This window comes from Neomonachus schauinslandi, chromosome 14 (assembly GCF_002201575.2).
Source record: "Neomonachus schauinslandi chromosome 14, ASM220157v2, whole genome shotgun sequence".
NCBI lineage: Eukaryota > Metazoa > Chordata > Mammalia > Carnivora > Phocidae > Neomonachus > Neomonachus schauinslandi.
The window spans coordinates 25,344,024-25,362,653 of NC_058416.1; the positions used below are offsets into that span (position 1 = coordinate 25,344,024).

The 18,630-nt window shown below is 53.5% G+C and overlaps 1 protein-coding gene across 1 annotated transcript in view; it reads right to left on the bottom strand.

Moving 5' to 3' along the window:
- CTIF (cap binding complex dependent translation initiation factor) overlaps positions 1 to 18,630 on the bottom strand; it is a 214,991-nt gene that overhangs the window by 124,049 nt on the left and 72,312 nt on the right. The window contains exon 6 of the mRNA XM_021686347.2: positions 8,785 to 8,861. Coding sequence (XP_021542022.1) covers positions 8,785 to 8,861 — 77 coding nt within the window. The remainder of the gene's footprint in view (positions 1 to 8,784; positions 8,862 to 18,630) is intronic.

The window sequence follows — 18,630 nt, forward strand, 5'->3', positions numbered from 1 at the left end:
CCACACTGCCCTCCGTTGGAGTGCTGCCCATCATTCTAGAACTCATACCACCTCTCCTCCAGCTTCTCACCGGGTGCGGCCCCCGCAATCCGGGCTACTGCAGAGACCTCCTAAATACGCCCATGCGTGAGTCATCTGAACCAGGGAAGGGTTCTCCAGGCATGACTGAGCTGGGGCTGGGGTGCAGGAGGCAGAAGGTGAGTGGTGCTGTCGGGTAGGTCTCGTCTGAAACCTTGCCATTCACTCATTCCTTTGAATTATGCACTAGCTTTCTGCTCAGTCCATTTGAAAATAGCAGCCCCACGCTGCTCACCACCCCTGGCACATGAGTTAATTAGGGAGTGTACGCAGAAGGCGGTGAAGGACCCAAAAGGGAGGCGGAGCATGCCGGGGAGGGGACCGAGAGCTTTCTGCAGAGAACTGGATGGGGACACAGGCTCTGAAGCCAGACTGCTCAGCTTTGCCGTCTGGCTCAGCTCCTTCACCACTCTGTGCCAGTGACTTGCCCCATTTGTAAAATGGAAATAAAACCAGTATCTCCTCTCCTTATTGGTGGCAAGACGATAGGAGCTGATATTTTGTAAAGGGCTCAGTGTGTCCCGAACATGGTGAGCATTCTGGAAGCGCTTGTTAAATTGCTGAGTGCCTTCTGGAGGACTGAGGGTGGGCTGGGCTTGCCCGTGGGTCCAGCCAAAAGGCCCCAGACCCAGTGGGATGTGCCGCCTACCCTCCGAGTGAGGTGGTCCCAGGCAGCATCCCATCGCAGGCAGCCAGATGCTGGGAGTATGGGGACTCAGAGGCGGGCAGGGTACCCAGGGGACAGACCTGGACCAGACTGGGTCCTGAAAGATGCACACGGGGGCAGCAGATAGGGCCTGCCTTTGTCACCTGACCACATCCCTGCAGGCTGCACATCCATGTCCTTGAGATGGCAAGAAGAACGGGCTTGACGAGGGTCCTTAGCTCCTCAAGATCCCCTGCCCAGTGACAGGGGAGCCAGTCCTGAAGCCGAGTGAGGCTGGTGCAGGCCCTGGGCTGCCCACCACGCATGCCGCCCCCGCGCAAGGCTACACAGACTTGGCGCCTGGGGCCCAGTCATTCGGGACCCCCAGAGTTGCCCGTTTCCATATGCTCTAGCAAGGGAGGAAGGGCTGGGGGTTAACATTTCTGAGCCAATTCCCAGATGCCAAGATGGCCGAAACCGAGAGACTGAGGCCCCTGAGGAGGAGAAACTGAACGCACACAGGTGGCTGTTTCCTGGGGTATCCGCCCTCCCTCCTGTCCCGGGCACAGAGCCCGTGAAGATGGCATTCCTCTGTCTCAGCCAGTTTCCTGGTCAGCAACCCTGGCGCCGCCCAGGCCTCTAGACGCGGGCCCCCTGCTGCCTCCTGGTCCCTCTCCTTTGCTATCTGGGGTCAGTGGGGTGTGAATACACCCTAAGAGCTGGAAAGAGGGCAAGAGAGCCAACAGAGAAGGGCAATGCTCAGCTTCCCAGAGCGGGCACAGACTGGGAGATGCCCACTGCCAGGGTGGGCAGGCCCGGCACCCGGGAGCTCTGCCAAAATGCACAAAATGGCCCTCCCACGGATGCGGGCCTGGGCCCAAGGGACATGCTGGCCCTTCCCTGGGAGAGGGGCCCCAGGGCCTTGTTTTCTTTCCCGCGAAGTGTGATGCATAGAGCCGATCCTGAGCATGAAGCGTGTGCCAGGAGAGAGGGGCAAGGGAGGGCATCCAGGGAAGGTGCGCGGGCCTTAGGTGAGTCACGGGCCGGCCTTCCCGGGCCCTCTCACAGCCAGCTCTGCTCAGGAACACTGCCCGAGGCGGCTGCATGGTCCACAGGAAGATCTGACCATCATGATTGTACAGCGGCTGGGGTCTTCTCTAGGCATATCAGGGCTGGAATTTCACATCCATTGGACACAGACGTGGACATGTGGCTTCAAGAAATGAGCTGTTCTTCTTTCCAAGAGTGCCTGCTTGGGGGTGGGCGTGGGGGAGGGAGGAGAAGGAGACTAAAAATAATTCCTATCTGACTCATGTTGCTTCGAATCTGACAGGGCTGCCTGCCAGGTGGGGGTTTGCCTGTCCCATTTTCTTATCTATCTTTAGCAGGGACTTAATGAGGGCAATTTCCTTGCTGGGATAGAAAGACAAACCTCAGGCAATGGCAGTGTGATCTGTCTTGCTGTCCCCTGGGCTCCTGATGACAGGATGACAATGATGGTCACCGCAGCGCTAAGCAGTCTGGGGGGGGGGGTGTTTAGGGACGGTGTCATCCCAGGATGGGGCAAATGAAGCAGAGGTCTCCTCAATGAGACCCAAGCCAGGGGACATCCAGGGGAGGAAGGCTCTCTGGTCCCCAGTTCTACCACCACCACCCACACAAGATAAATTACTGGGTCTGAAATCCCATCCCTCACAATATATTCCTTTACCTTGAGCACCTCTCTACCCGGCTTTGAAGAGCAAGCACAGTTGGTTCTCATTATTCACCGTAGTGAAGTTCTACTAAGTCCTGCAAATACCAAATTAGGGAATACTGAACAATTGCTCCCAGGGGATATACAGGGTTAGGTTTCCACAAGCCCCTGGTCACAACATTTTCCCCATTTGATCAATACATAAACTTTATATTATGTGTTTCTGCTTAAAGACACCTTGCTTAATGTATAGTGTTGATGCATCAATGGTGAAGTCATGGTCAACGGCACTCTATTGATCCTGAAAATACGTCGTAAGTATCACAACTGTATATAACTCGTGCCTCAACGACACTTCTCTAACACACGTATTTTTCTCCAGAAGGTACATCACAGCCTTCTTGCCCTGAGGAACAGGAGAGAGTACCTCGGCACTACACTCGGGAGCACTTCAAACAGCAAATTCACCAACACGAAGCACACACACGTGAACGTTATGGTGCTAAGGCGATCACGGAAAGGATGCTTGTTTGCAGGTCGAGGGCTGAAACCCAAAGGAGGGGCATCTCCTGGTCTGACCTCAGCTGGGAATGTGCATATCGGGCAAGTGAAATTTCTCACTGCCCCACGCATGTCCGCGAATGACCTTGAAAGGACGGCGAGTACTGATTTCAGGGGTTACACATACGTTTTAGCAAGTAGGCAAATTTGCAAATGGAATCCACGAGTAATGAGGACGGACTCTACTTCCAAAAGGGCTAACTTAACAACTTGTGTGAATGAGCCGATGGATAAATCCAGGGCTCCGAACGAGGTTATTTCCTGATCCGCTCCTGGTTGGCAAGATCTGGGACTTAGTCATCCTCATAGGATGAAGGACTCCATGATGGCAGGGGTCATCTGCGGTGCTGAAGGGAGCAGCAAGCTCCCAAAAGGAACTGTGACTTACGGGAAGGGGGTTAAGGAGGCAGAGGGCATCCCCAGGGTCCTCGCCCGCGAGCCTTGAAGTGAGGAGGAGGGATAAAGTGATTCTAGAATGGAATGACGGGTTGCCCATAACCAGTGATGACTATCAAAGCATGGGGTAGTCGTGAGAACGTGTCAAGGAGTGCACTGACCAAGGGTTGACGATAGTCCTAAAATTGTATTTTTGTCTTTCGAGTGAGAAGGAGGATGGAAGCATGAGGTCGCTGATGGGGATGATGTAAAATTAAAGGGGCAGCTGAAACAAAGATTTGCCTTCTATCAGAGGCTGGCCCAGGAAAGGCAGACGCTGCAGAGCATCCCTATGATGCCCAGAACCTAGGACAGGATGGTGGGAAATGACGGGTGCTCTGAATGCTCATCTTCTTGCCCAAGGGCTGAATAATATTGCTCAGGAAAAGAGAACTCTGCACTAAGGTCATAAATGGCCCTGGAACACGTCTGAGGAGTCTTGGAGAACAGACAAAGTGCTAGAGACTGTGTGCATACAGTTCCAATTTTGCAAAAAACCAGAAAAATACAGATAGGCTTTCTCTCAGAGATTCCCAAAGAGATGATTTGGAAGAAACAATGTCACCACTAATAGCTAGAACAGATTCACACAAAACTAGACCAGATTTACTGCCTCTTTTGAAAGGGTCACTTGCCTGATGTATCTGGGGAACCCTGCAGACGTCAAGATTCAAGGAATGTTCCCAGGGGCTTGTGGTATCACTCTGTCCGGGGAGTGGACTTATTCATTAAAAATGTTTTAATTGACATGTAAATCATACAACAAAATCTACCCTTTTAAATTACATAATCCAGGATTTTTAGTTTATTTACCAAGTTGCATATCCATCACCACTAATTCCAGATGTCCTGTTCATTTTTATCAGTGACCCAGATGATGTCACAGAGAGCTTGCAAAATCAAATCTGATGGCTGACACTTTGTCCCTAGGGAAAGAGCCTGGCACCCAGGGAGGGTTTGGGCACCTGCTGGCAGAGGAAGGGAAGGCGGGATGAGATTCTTAATTGGTTCCACAATTAGGGGACACCGAGCCACGGTCATGGTCATTGGTAGGACAGAAGCAGCAAGAGCTGCTGGAGGTTCGAATCACCCTGCAGTGTCCCGGATGTGGTCTGACTGCACCACCTGGGGACCCAGGGAGGGGGTGGCATGTGGAGGTGTGGGACAGCTCGCTCTCCTGCTCCTCACCCAGCAGGGCCATCTGACACTAGTTGGATGACCACGGCATTCTTTCCTTCTTCCTTCCAAATCTGCTTTGCACACAGAGTAAATGAACCATTCTGAGACCGCCCTTAATGAAACAGATTAATTTGGAGAATGGCTCTCTTTTCTCCCCGGCTGCTAGGGCAGCGTGGGATGGAACGATAGTGCCTGCATCAGCTGGTCCGCTCTGTCAGGACGCTGGGCTCTTGGGAGTGCGTGGTGTCGACAGAGACTTGTAACACCCTGGGCCGGGCCCTTCCGGAACCAGGAGCTCCGGCTTTTCCCTTCCATTTAGTTCAGCTGGGGGTGGTGGCTGCTGTGAGCTCCACCCTTCTGGTGCTGTTTCTAGGGAGCTTTGGGGGGGGGGGTGGCAATCCCTGGCTCCCACACCTGTTCGGCTGTAGCAACTTTCACACTTCTCCCACCCCCCTTCCAAATCCTTGCGGTGTCTCACGGCTAGTTCAATGCCCACCTCTTCCAGGAAGCTGTCCGCAGCCACCCCCTGCTGGCTCCTTTCTCTGCATGCTCGGATGCTACACAGTCACACACCACGTTCTGGTGGCTTCAGGAGCCAGAGGGGGTTGTGCAAGCTGTACCCCGGCCCCGGAGAGCAGGGACCAAGGCTGACACTTCTCTGCCCTGCTCCAGAGCTCAGCAGGTAGTATGGAGCGCCATTCCATCAGTCCCAGTAGGAGAGTTAAGTCCTGCTCCAACCGGGGTATTCACTGTGAGGCACCAGCCGGGTCCCCCTTTACGAATGGCGCACTCCCCGCACCAGCTGCTGCACGTGCTGGGGTGTCTCTCAGGCCCTACAGAAACTGCCCTGGGCGATGACAGTTGCTGGCCTAAGGTTGTGGCAATTCTCTCCAATGATCAGCAGACATGCGGATATAAAGACCTGCTCCTTTACTCCATCTTGGGACAGCTCTGAAGTCACCTCCCTGTAGGGTCAGAGCTCCCCAGCCAGACTGCACTGCAGCTCAGCTTCTCCCTCTGCCCCATCCTGCTCCCTTCCCTCCCCGTCTACATCTATTGATCCAAAGGAGGCACCTCAGTAAGTGCCCTGCCCGCTCATCTCCATCCCAGACTCTGCTTCCCAGGGAACAGAGACTCTGATGGGTCGTTCGTTGCCTCAGTTTGTTCACTCTGCAAAATGGAGCAGGGTGGGGGAGGAGTCGAGAGAAACCTGCACCCCCAGCAGGTGAGCACTCACTCAAGGTCAACACAGGCAGTGGGTCAGCAGCATGGCCAGGACTCAGCCCTCTGGGAGCCTGCTCCTCTGCCTGCACCTGCTGGGTGGGTAGCTTGGGGCGGGAGGGGAACCCTCTGCAGGCCCCCCTCCAGCCAGCAGGGCTCTGGGGACTGAGCACCTGAGGCATGCTGCTGTCTGAGGAATGCTTGAAATACTCATTTAGAACATTCATATCATGAAATGCATCATTTTGTCTGAAATCAAACATCTGAGTAGTCTCCCAAAAGAAACAAGTGGTTACGAGTTGTTTAAGTTTTGAGAACATTTTTCAGGAAAACAACCTATGAACTGGTCAGGAGCTTCTCCTTCTCACAGCTCAACTTTAATCACAGAGCCCCTGGGAGCAGCCCCTGGAGTGTGGGAGCAGATTCGGCAGACCCCTGCACTGGAGGGAGCCTTGCCTGCCTGGGCAGTTGATCCTGGAGGGAATGCAGAGCAAAGCTCCCCGGGCTCACAAGTGAGATCCCGGGTGGCAGCCCACCCTCGCTGTAGGCATCTCCCCACCTCTCCCCTTACAGTGTTTCCCATGTACCTCGGACTCAAGAGTGGGCCAGCGCTAAGCCTGTTTCCAGGGGCCTTACGAGGATTAGATCGTTCAAGCCTCCCACTTAGTAGACCCACTTTACAGAAGAGGAAATAGGGGCATGAAGCAATCTGCCCAGGTCACACAGTTAGGGAATGGGGGAGGCAGAATTCACATCCAGGGCCTAATTCCAGGGCATGTGTCTCCGACTTCAACAACTGGGACGAAAAGCAGTGAGGGCACGCCCAGCCTGGCGTCCCGCCGGAGCTGGGCTATGATGCAGACTTCCTGCTCCAGGCTACAAGGCACCACACCATCCAGCTTCAGCTACCAAGACGTTTCTTCCTTGAGCCCATCTTTGGTCTAGCTGAACACTGTCTTCTTCCACTCCCAGCTAGCTTCCTCTGGTTTGGGTCCCTATGAATGCGAGGCAGCTCTCCCTTAGCCTCCGTGTAAATCTTTCATGAGTTTATTGGCGTGAATGTTCTTTCCCTGCAGCCTCCTCTTCCCTGGCCCCGTCCCGTTAGCCTCTCCTCCTGGGACATACTTTCCATCCCTTTAATCATCTTTATTGCCTTGCTCTGGACCCTGTCCCGGGTCCACATCCTTTGCGAGGTGCGCTGACCTAACCGGGCATCTGTTAACACGAGCGTGGCTCAGCGGAAGGTCAGCTTCCCAGTGTGCGCTCCTCTTCCTATAGCCCTGGGTCACGCTGCTTTCCGGAGGCCTGCTGCTGTCCAGGGGGTGCTTGCCGGGCCACGCGGCCTGGCCCATGAGCCAAGGTGTGGCTGACCTGGATGCAAGGCAGCAGCCTGCCACTGCTCCTGGGTCAGGGGGTGACTTTGCAGTCAAAGCTCGGGGACTCCCCACACCTCCAGACATAGACTAGGGAGCAGCGGGCAGGGGAGGAGGGACACCCAGCCTCTGCTCTTGCTGACTCTTCCCCAGTCCCCCGAGAGCCCCATTCCCCTTTTAGAAGGGTGCTCCCTGCTTCTTCCCCCTGCCAGGTGCCCAGAAACGAGGTGTCAGCCTCTGTGAAGCCGCATAGCACTGAGCTGGGGCACACAGCCATCACTGCACCCTGGTCAAGCCTGGCCCGGGGCTTGGTCCAACTCGCCTGGTTCAGTTTCCCCTTTTCCTGCTGCTACATAACGTGCCTAGTGGTTCTGCTTTCTAAGCCAGGACGGCCTTCCTCCTAGTTAGCGGTATGGTTACTGTCCCCTGGGAAGGCCGCAGACTCACTAAATCCACCAGCTGATGACGAGTTCTGGGTGCCCCATCCTCCAGCCAACCCGAGCTGTGGCCACCACCCAGCACTCCTTGTTCAGGGCCCACATGTGGAGGGAAGGCCCAGGAACCCCGACCAGCCACAGCCCTAGTTTCAAGGGGCAGCAGGAGAACATGTACCTCCGCTTTCTGAGCAAGGGATGTCGCCTGGACTGTTCCTTGGCTCTCTGAGAATATTCTCTGTTTGTTAAAGGTAAAACCACAGGCCATCACTTTGATCTAAGAAGAAATTCCCTATAGAGGCACACGCCTCATTTTAATTCCCAGGCAGAAGCCTTTTTTCTCTTTCCTTCTTTCCTGCCTCCTTCCCTTCCTTTTTTTTTTTTTTATATTTCCAACCAGAAATAACTGATGCATATCCAAACAAAAAATACACTCTAACCCTGCTTTATTACGAATGTCCACAGACTACAAACATCGCTCTGTACCTGGAGTTTTCCACATGAAATATACTAGGAAGACCTTTCCATGCAAGAAAGGCTCTAAGGGAATGAAGGTAGGTCTTCCTGGGATGCCCAGCCTCAGCTGCTCGTGTATCCAGAGCTGTCTCGGGGCACTTTTTCCGGCCCCTTGCTATCACCCAGCACACCGAACTGTGGGGAGACCTGGGTCCTGCCCTAGTTTAAGTGAGCTCCTCCAGGCACTGGAGGGCAGGTGCACGTGAGGCTGCTGATCTGCGTTTCGCCTGTCACTGCAGAGCCGAGCACAGCCAGGGACGACTTGCAGTGACGAGGGAAGAGCAGGAGACACAGATACCCTTGAAATCGCGAGCTCTGGAGCCTCCTGGAGGCCATGTTTCAAAACACATGTCAGCTGGGACCTAATCCCTTGAGGACTGAGGTCCTTGCAGCAAGTGGAAAGAGCCTTTCTCTTTCTGAGCTGTGGAACCTGCACCCCGTCCCTGGACTCCTGAAGGGATCCATTCCCTGGGCCAGTCCCGAGAAGTGGGGCTCCTGCTTCCCAACTGGTACCTGACCCCACTGCTTCATCTCATAGGTAACAGCAGGTCCCTGGGAAAAGCGAAACCCAGGCCAGAACTGACGGAGCTACAGATGGCTGGCCAAGAACAGAAAACCCGAAGCTCGCGACGGAGTCTCTCCTACCTCCGGTCATTTCTCCGCCGCCGGAACAGCTTCTTGGTGTGGGCGATCTCCACTTCGTGGGGCATTGGGTGGTAGCCCTGTGTGGTGTGGGAGGAAGGGGGATCATGAGTAACTTGGGAAAGAGAGCAAAGACCTTCTTGCACGTAACTATTGATGATAACATCTATGACCAAAAGAAACTGGGAGTTTGGAAAGACTAGACTCTGACCGCCAAATCCAGACTGAAAAATGGAAAATGGGAGGGTGAATCAATTTCCCACCAGGCAATGATGCTGGAATTACACTACCAAAGAACAGTAAGGAGACAAAGGGGACCTTAGAATGTGTCATATCCAGTCACTCAAATTCCAGGTGACGACACTCACGGCCAGAGGGGTGAATGAACCCATTCAAGGTCTTGCAGAGATTTAGCAACGGAGCTGGGACCAGATCCCGGACTCATGGCTGTATGTCCAAGGACAAGTTACTCTTTGAACACTCATGACTTCTCTAAGCCTCCCGACACAGTGGGAATGTCAGTATCTTCTCTGGGCTGTTGAGGGGACCAAGGAGATGCAGCCCCTTGCAAACTCTGAGCCTCATGCAGACGCAGTGTGCTAGGACCCCGGGTGCCTCACCCTGGTCCAGGACGGCCTGTGCAATTCTGCCCCAAGACCCTCATTCTTCACACTCCTGGGGAGTGTTTAGGGGAAACATGACATAGTTCAATGCTTTTTTAAACTTTAAACTGGGGAAAATCCCAAGCATGGTCTTTTGTATATTGTCATCGAGACAACAGCTATACACCTATGTCAAGGCTGGAGATGGACCCTCTGCTTATAACACGAGGCTGATCCTGCCAATGCCAGGCCCCAGGCAGAATTATCTGCCGAAGCTGGGCTAATGGCCAGCTCTGTTCTTACCATCGCCCTTCTCCCAGCAGAGGTGTGTTCTGGTGGGACATGGGGGCGAGCACTGTCATCACATTATGGGCAGTCTCTGAGGGTGGGTGGGCAGGGGGTGGTAGAGGGGACCCTAGCCTGGAAGGCTGGAAGGAGGGGGTGGTTTGACTTGGGCCTGGGATACCTGTGTACAAGTCCTGGTGCAGTCTACAGCCTGCGTGTGACAACCCCCACTGCCCCGCCCCGCACCCCCCCCCCGCCCCGGCCAATGCCACGCACGAGGCCCTGCACACACACAAGGTGAGAGGGAGTGACAGGACCCAGTGTGCTGGAGAGTGGTCAGTGAGCGTCCATTTAGCCCCCCTCCCCCCCACCCTTTATAGACAGGGAGCCTGAGGCCCTGATCCTCTATGGTAGCAGCCCTCTGGTTTCAGGGTCCACCGTGGAGGGCCGCCCTGGCTGCCTTCTCAGGGCTTAGCCCCTGACTGGGGTGGGGTGGATGCTGACAGCTCTGGCCAGTCTCAAGGAGCTTCCCAGGGAGGGGTAGTTGGAGGACAACAGGTGATAGGCTCAGGAGGACACAGGGACTCTGGCATTATGGATGCATGGCCTAGCCTCCTACTGAGTTCAGGGAGGGAATGACACATTTCAACATTTATTGTTATAACACTCCCTCTCTCCTACCCTGTCTCTTGTCTCTAACAATCTGGCCAAAAAGGCATGAATGAATTCCGGGCTCCAGGCAGCCACAATGGGCCTCGCAGCCTTAGGATGTGCTTTGTTTAATGGTTTTCTCAAAGGATATTATTTGCTTTTCTTTAATACAAAACACAAACAAGGAAAAACACCACGTCTTCCCCTCTCATTTCCCCTCTCCCATCCTGACCCAGCTCCGGGCTGGCCCCTTCCCTCCCTCCTGGCCTCGGGTCACCGCAGGAACACACTGGGTGTGCCCCACGCAGACAATGGAAGGAAGCTGAGGCTCCCTCTCAAGCTGGCGGCCTGGATCAGGATCTCACCGTGAGGCCGGGCAGATGGAGCTCTCCGCAACACCGGGCCTTCCATGAGCCCAGGACGGGCGGCTGCCCTTGTCTGGGCTTCAGAGTCCGGGGCTCTGCCCTCCATCCTGCCCTCCTCCTCCACGAACCATAGCAGGAGGAGCTGCCCTCGGGGGACTCAACCTCAGCCAGAGTTCTAGCTCTCCACCAGACTCAGGGTGGCCCAGAGGGCCTGCCGTGCTGCTCGGGGCTTCTAATGAAGCCATTGCTGTGGCCTCTGTGTCCATCCATCTCCCCCCAAATTAATATATACGTGTGCCCGCAGAGAAGATGTCATAGTAGTCAAAGCATGGACTCTGCAGCTGTACTGTGAGCAGTCAGCTCCCGGCTCTTCCTTTTGATGATCGTGGGACTTTGATAGCTAACCTCACCTGACAGCACTCGGTTTCCACATCTGTCATAACAGCATCAGCCTCCTCGGGTCCTGGTGAGGCTTAGCTGAGTTGATAAGCATGTAAAGAATGTAGCCTAGTGCCTGGTATGTAGTAAACCTCCGTAAGTCTCTCCAGTGGTACCTCCATCACCCTCACCTTCATCATCGTCCCCATGGTCCTGACACTCTGCTCAGGGCCAGGTGGGCCCAAACCAGCAGGCTGTGCTGGTCCCTCTCCTCGTGGAGCCCCCGGTCCCGGCACAGAGACTGGCTGAGGTGGTTCGCAGGGGGTTGTGTGGCGGGGGGGAACCTCAGGTTAGAGAAGGCAGATTAGCAGAGGGCATGGTGACCCAGGTATGGAGCTGGAGAAGGAGGGAGAAATTCTGCCTGTGCCTTCTTCAGTGCGAGGCTGACAGACCTCAGCGGGAGGCCAGAAATCAGCTACAAAAGCGTCAAAGGACAAAGTCTTGCACTTCTGAGGCCCTCCCTCCCCAGGAGCAATCCAGGCCAGGGTGATGGAGGAGAGGTCCCACCCCCAAGACCACCTGGAGCCCCAGGCTATAGGCATCTGGGTGAATAAATGAATGAGTGAATTACATAGGACTTTCAGGTGCTCCTGCTCGAGATAGGGCACACTATTTATGCAAGCTTCGCTGGAGGGCCCTCTGCAATCAGTCACTTTGTTTCTCAAGTGGGTGGTCGCCACCAACTGACACATACAACTCAAGATGCTGCTCACAGTCCTTCTAAGACAAGGGTAACTGGGTGTCAACAGGGGCAAAGATGAGGCCAGCAGATGAAGAAAGAGAAAATCTGTTCTTAGTCACACATCTGCCATCAGGCTAGCTGCTGACCTGAGTTGGCAGAAGTTCTTTACTCACAGGCCAGAGGTAAGACATGAATGTCATGGCAGCATTATTCATAATAGCTACAACTGGAAACACCCTGAATGTCCACTAACTGATGATTGGATAAGCAAAATGTGGTATGTCCATACAACGGGATATTATATTACCATTGAAGGAAGTTCTTTTTTTTTTTTTTTTTAAGATTTATTTATTTGAGAGAGAGAGAGAGAACGAGAGAGAGTGGCGGGGAGGGGCAGAGAGAGAATCTTCAAGCAGACTCCCTGCTGAGCACAGAGCCTGATGTGGGGCTCAATCTCACGACCCTGAAATCACAACCTGAGCTGAAACCAAGAGTTGGCTGCTTAACCAACTGAGCCACCCAGGCATCCCTAAAAGGAAGGAGGTTCTGATACATGTGACAACGTGGATGAACCTTAAAAACATCATGCTCAGGGAAAGAAGCTAGTCACCGAAGACCACATATTGTACAAAGACCAGGGAAACCTTAAAAACATCATGCTCAGGGAAAGAAGCTAGTCACCAAAGACGACATATTGTTCATCTTTACGAAATATCCAGAATAGGCAAATCTGCAGACAGAAAGTAGATGAGTGGCGGCCAGGGGCTGGGGAGAAAGAGGAAGGGGAATGACTGCTAATGAGTACTGTGTTTCTTTTTGGGTGATGGAAATATTCTGGAATTAGACAGTGGTGATGGTTGCTTGACCTTGTGAATATACTAAAAAAACAACGAACCGTATGATTTAAAAGGGTGAGTTTCATGGTATGTAAATCATGTCTCAATTTAAAAAGGTGGGAAGAAAACCTGGGGGCAGTATATTCCGGGTAGAGGGGACAGCAAGTGTTAAAAGAAAGAAAAAAGAAGATCCAGCCACAATGGAAAGTGTTCCTCTCTCACTCAATTACTCTCCAGAAAGCAGCTGCCCTAAAACATTTTACATAAGATAGGGCTGCAAAGGGCAGCCCGTCCTAGGTAAGAGGCACCCACTGACAAGTGTGACTAATGAGGAATCTGGAAAGGAGCATGAATTGGTATCTCTAGGCCTGGTCAGGGGAGATGGTACTTTGGCTTTAGACCAGAGATCCCTCCCTGCTTTTTAGAATCTATCCCTCAAGTGGAGAATGGGAAATTTATCAGGCTTGTCAGAATTATCCTTCAAGAGTGGCCTTTGCTATAATTCTTTACTCAACAAATTCTTCCACTCCATGCTTTGCAAGAGGCCCATATGGATGTCAGTCCAGGTAACGTCGGTCCAAGTGTGAGAGCACCCCCACCTCCATAAATGAGAGCACCGGCCTTCTGGTTTACCAGCTGCTTGGTGGGTCTCAGTAGTCTTCCGTCGCGGGAGCCTCTGTAGCAGTATGCTGGACCACCCCAGGCCCTGCCTGCTCTTCTTCCACTTCTCTGCCTGAGAACCCTTCTTCCCGTCACTCTGAGACCTGGCTGCAGTCCCCGCCCCCCCAACCTCTGACCACTTTTGCTCACTAAATGGGCCTGGGAGACAAGCAGATTATATAAACCAAGCCTCTCCAGGGACAGAGGGAAGATAATACTCCTTCCACATGCAGCACTGGCAGAATACACATGCAACACACAAACACACACACACACACACACCTGACTCGGAGGTCAGCAATGGTGTAAGACGCAGCTTTGCAGGGCAGTGCCTGGTTGCTTCAGTTGCACAAACATGTTATGTAAAGTCCTCCCCTTCCAGGGCAGGCTGAGGCTGATACTCACAACCCAGGGCAGTATTTCTGAGGGATTAAAGGCAAGCCCAGCAGAGCTGCGGGCCCCAGGCTGCGAGTGTAAGGGCCTTGTCCTGAGATGCCAGTATAAACATACAAATCTTGGGTCTGGGGTGAGGGTGCCGTAAGCGGGGGCCAAGGAGCTCACTGAACAAAGGAGCCTGCACGGTGACGGCTCTGTGACCCGTGGACTCTGATCACAGTGACACACTTCCGCTGGGCTCCCTGCCCCCCACCCCTCTTCTACCCACCTAGCCTATAAAAATGGCCGTTTTAGGCACTGCATATACAGTAGTAAAAAATAAATAGGCAAAATGCTTGTTTGTACAGAGCACGCATTCTAGGGAAAGCAGAAAGACAACAGTCAGATGAGCAGATGCTGTGATAATTGACGAAAACGCTATGGAGCAGAACAGGCCTGGCAAGGGGATGCGTGCAGGGGTGGGGGTGGTCATGGAAGACTTCTGTTACTCGACCTCCATCCGTCTACCCACCCACCCGTATGTCCATCTGTGGTCCTTTCTCACTCAGTCAGCGCTGAAGGCCTACCAGGTGCCAGGTGCCTCAGATGGAGAATACCAGAATGAAGAGACCCAGTTCCAGCCCTGGAGGTCAGGGGGACACAAAACGAGTAAGCTGATGGACGCCATGTGCCACAGGAGACACTGAACAGGCGCCTCTGGCAGCCCGGAAGAAGGAATGCTTGGGAGCAGGTCTTCTCCCTGCTTGGGAGAAGGGTCAGGGAAGCCTCCGCCACAGAGCGGAACCTGGGCTGAGTCCTAAGTCGTTTCATAGGGGCTCACGAGAAGACCAGAAGGTGTGTTACCACCTCTACCTGCCGGCCAATGATGCTAGGGTCACGGCAGCGTGTGGAGATGTGCTTGGCACTGTGGGCAGACAGGGAAGCCCCAGGGTATTCTGACGGCCCGCGCTGGTGCTCCTGACCAGTGTCCGGCTTGGTGCCATCTCTACCGTCCTCTTCACCCCCTGGAACAGGTAGAATTCTGTGCCTCAAAAAGATTAGTTGGAGTCCTAACCCTGCAGAGCTGTGAACATGACCTTATTTGGAAATAGGGTCTTTGCAGATATGATCAAGTGAAGATGGGTTCGTCCTGGATGAGAGTGGGCCCTAAATCCAAGGACTGGTGTCCTTACAAGAAGAAGGAAATTTGGCTACAGAAGAACAGGAAACACAGAGGGAGAAGGCCACGGGAAGATGCAGGCAGTGTTGGACTGATGCAGCTTGAGCCAAAGACCACCAAGGACTTCTGGAAGCCACCAGAAGCTAGTGGCAAAAAGAGCCTTCAGAAGGAGCACGGGCCCTACGGACTCCTCCATCCCAGACTTCTAGCTCCAGAACTGTGGGACAATAAACGTCTGTTCTTTAAGTCACCCAGTTTGTGGTACTTTGTTATGGTGGCTCTAGAACATGAATACAGTCCTGGCCCTCCCATCCAGATCCCACAGCACGGTCCCAGCTGCAGGCCCACAGCACGAGGCTGGCCTGATGGCCTCCCCCCATGTGCTCCCTCCTCCTCAGCAGCTTGCTCCTTTCAGTGTGGTCCTCCAGGACCCTATCTGACATGGGTGGTCCTAAGTCCATCTGATTCTCCCTGGTGGGTGAGTGCTACCAACCCCACACCTGTTCCACTCCAGAGCCTTTGGGGCCATAACCCATAGGGTCATGCTGCTCCAGCGGTGGAGTGCCCAGGCTCTGTGCTAGGCTCGTCTGGCTTCCCATCAAACCACCAGCCTGAGACCCTGCCCAGGCCCCTACCTTCCCAGTGCTTTTGGTCTATCTGAGAAAAGAGACCCAAACCCCTAGAGCAGGCAGGGTTCATCTGCCTCTTGGCCCAGCCCCAGCATCTGGCACACCTGCAGGGACCAGGGAGACAGGAGAGGCAGGGCAGATGGAAAGATGTGCATACTTCAGGGAACCCCATGCCCACTTTCCCCTCAGAGAGATTTTCCTAATATTCCTGTGACCCTTGACCTCTGGCCACTAACCCCAGACCTGAGCCTGATAGAAATCCTCCAAGCCGAACTGCTTCCCATGTCCGTTATCTTTCCCTCACACACCAGCTCTTTGCAGAGGGAGAGAGCATTATGCAAATATAAGGAATCTTCCTCCTAGTGTGTGAAGGATCCCCCGAGACCAGAAGATCTGGACAAACAGCACTAACTGCGTGGTCTTTATTGGGAGGCAGTGGAGCTATGAAATGCCGGAGTTGGAAAGAAGGCTGGGGAACCTGGTCCTGGTGAGACTGCAGTGTGAGGTTTCATGTGGCGAGGCATCTTCACTGGTTTCCTGATGAGGCAGGCCCTGCGCTCCAGCCCTGCTCTCTCCGATGACACACCTGTCTGCCCCCATCACACCTGGATGTTGACTCTCCACCTGGGCCTCTTGGAAAGCACGATCCCTCTCCTTTTCTTCACGAGCTTGCATGTTCATTGGCCCAACCAGGCTCCTGTCACTCGCAAGAAGTACATGGGAACTAATGGTTCCTTCTCTCCAGAAGATTCCAGAGGATTCAGGTGGAGGGCCCTATCGATAGCCTGGCAGAAGAAAGACTGGATGTTGGTTCTGCTGTGCCCACTGGGCAAGCCCAGGGAGCTAGAGCCCTGCAGAGGCAGGGCAGACCCTCTGGCCAAGCCAGCTCGGGACTCCCCCATCTCCAGCCCAACTTGGGGAGATATCCCGAGGGTGAACGGTACAAATCAGCCGCAGCACTTGGCAACTTAATGGGCCATAAAAATACCAAGTACAGTTCCCTGACAATGAGCTTGTCTCAATAGCGGAGGCTTCCTCCTGCGGGGGGTCATGTTTTTTCAAAGCTTCTAAGAAGTTATCCTACCAAGGTCTCGCTGTGGGCACGTGGGCAGGATATGTGGGTCACGTCCAATGAAATAAACAGGTAATGTTTCTAAAATTCCTGGAATCTCCAGGCTGCACAGCTATTCAGAGAGGCAGACCTGTTTTAGAAAGAAAGGTGAGGGGCAGACAGGCTCCCCTGTGTTTAAATTTGTGGTTTTCTTTTTTAATCAGCAGAGACTTAAAAAAAAAAACAAGACCTTAGCTGGAGCTCCCATGTAAAAAACACAGATAAAAGTGACAGGGATGAGATCCAGAGGCTGAGCCACCGGCACTCACCCCTAGCTACAGTTCCACTCACACCCTGGAACATGACCCTAGACTCCACCCACTCTGAGAAGGTCTGCTCTTGATAGCCTATCGATGCTGGCTCCACGAGAACTGGACATTCTTCTAGAGGAGGAGATGAACTGAGGCTCTCTGTGACCCTCCTGAATTGCACGCGAACACTGTGCCTCTGTCAGTCTTCGGGGTGAGCCCATGACCTTCATCATAATCTGGGGGTCTGTGCTGCATGGTGGTGCAGTTAAGAGACTAGCTTGCTGCCATGGGCAAGCCTTCCTTGGATGCACTAAACCGATAAAACCCATCCCTCCCTTTTCCTTCAAGTTGGATTTCTCGCCGTAAAAGCCAAAAGAGTCCTGACTAATAAATCACACACACCCGTCGCACAACCTGGGTCCCAGCTCTGTTGCCACGCCTGGGGCCCTCTCTCTCCTCCTTCTGGTGGAGGATGAAGATGAAAATATTTGCCTCTTTTGTCATGACTTCCTTTGATTTTTGTGAGCCGATAAATTTCCCCTTCTTATCTTTCAAATATTTTGAGGTGGGTTTCTATCACTTATAACCAAAGAAGTCCTAAGCAATCCAGCATGAGATAGCTTTAGACGGTGTTGTGCTGGATCTCATTTCATCTGTGAAGTCATAGAAAGCAAACATGACCATCCCCTCCCCTTCCCACTGGAAACCATGTCAGTGCAAATACAAATGGCATTTGCTTGACAATTTTGAGTGAAGAGAAAAAAATGAGTGAGAACGTGAACAGAACTAAGAGACAACAGAACAATGTTAGAACACCATTTCAGCATTCTATGGTATAAAATGTAAAGGAACCCGTTGCTGTGGGGCTGGGTTTTCAATGACCATTGTCAGCCTTCCATTGTGCAAGTCAGTCCAGGGGCAGTCCTGGATGCACAGTGGTATTCCCGGGGCTCATTGACACAGCGGCAGCCACGAGGATGCAACTGGGGCAGACACGCGCTCTCCACTCCCCTGATGAGGGACATTTACTGAGGGTCCCGGGAGCCCTGATGAACTGAAAAGCCACCCCCTTCGAGCCATTGCAGACCAAAGGCTGGAAGCTGCGCAAGGAATGGAACGGAACAAGGACCACCTGGAGGAAGGGGTGCCCAAGGCTACCCTCCGAGTGACCGGAAGCAGGCTAAGAAAGATGGCGGCCTTGGCGCAGGTTACTAGGAAGCAGGCTTTAATGGCTTTGCTCTTGCTTCTCCTTAATGTACTCTGGCGCAGCTCATTATACAAACTAGCAATAGTCAGGGGTCAGTAAGTGTGAGGGCACCTGCGGGCCATGTGGAGGGATCTCGTGCCCAAACCACCTCTAGCAGTGATGCTGAGATCCCCCTCACCCTCTTCTTTTCTTTGGCACAGTCTGTGAGATACCTCCATCTGCGCCCCAAGCCCCTGTCCTAGGTAGGAAAGCCCTCCACCCCTGAGACCTCCTCAGTATTTCCACCCATGTCCCTCATGAGCCTGTTGGGAAGCAGGAGCTCAAACCCCCAGGGATGCCATTCTAGAATGTGGCCACCTGGGTCCCCCCACCAACCGCTTCCTGAGCTCCCTGGCTGTGTCCAGAACATTCTCAGGGGACAAAAGTGCAGCTTGCTGCAGCCTCAGCCTCCTCCCTGTAGACGGTCAACGTCCACCCCGATGCAAGAGAAGTGGTGAGTGAAGCACTGAGTCAGACCAGCATGGCCAGGCTGTGGGCAGCAGACAGTTCGCAGGCCATAGAAGGGGTCAGGCCACAC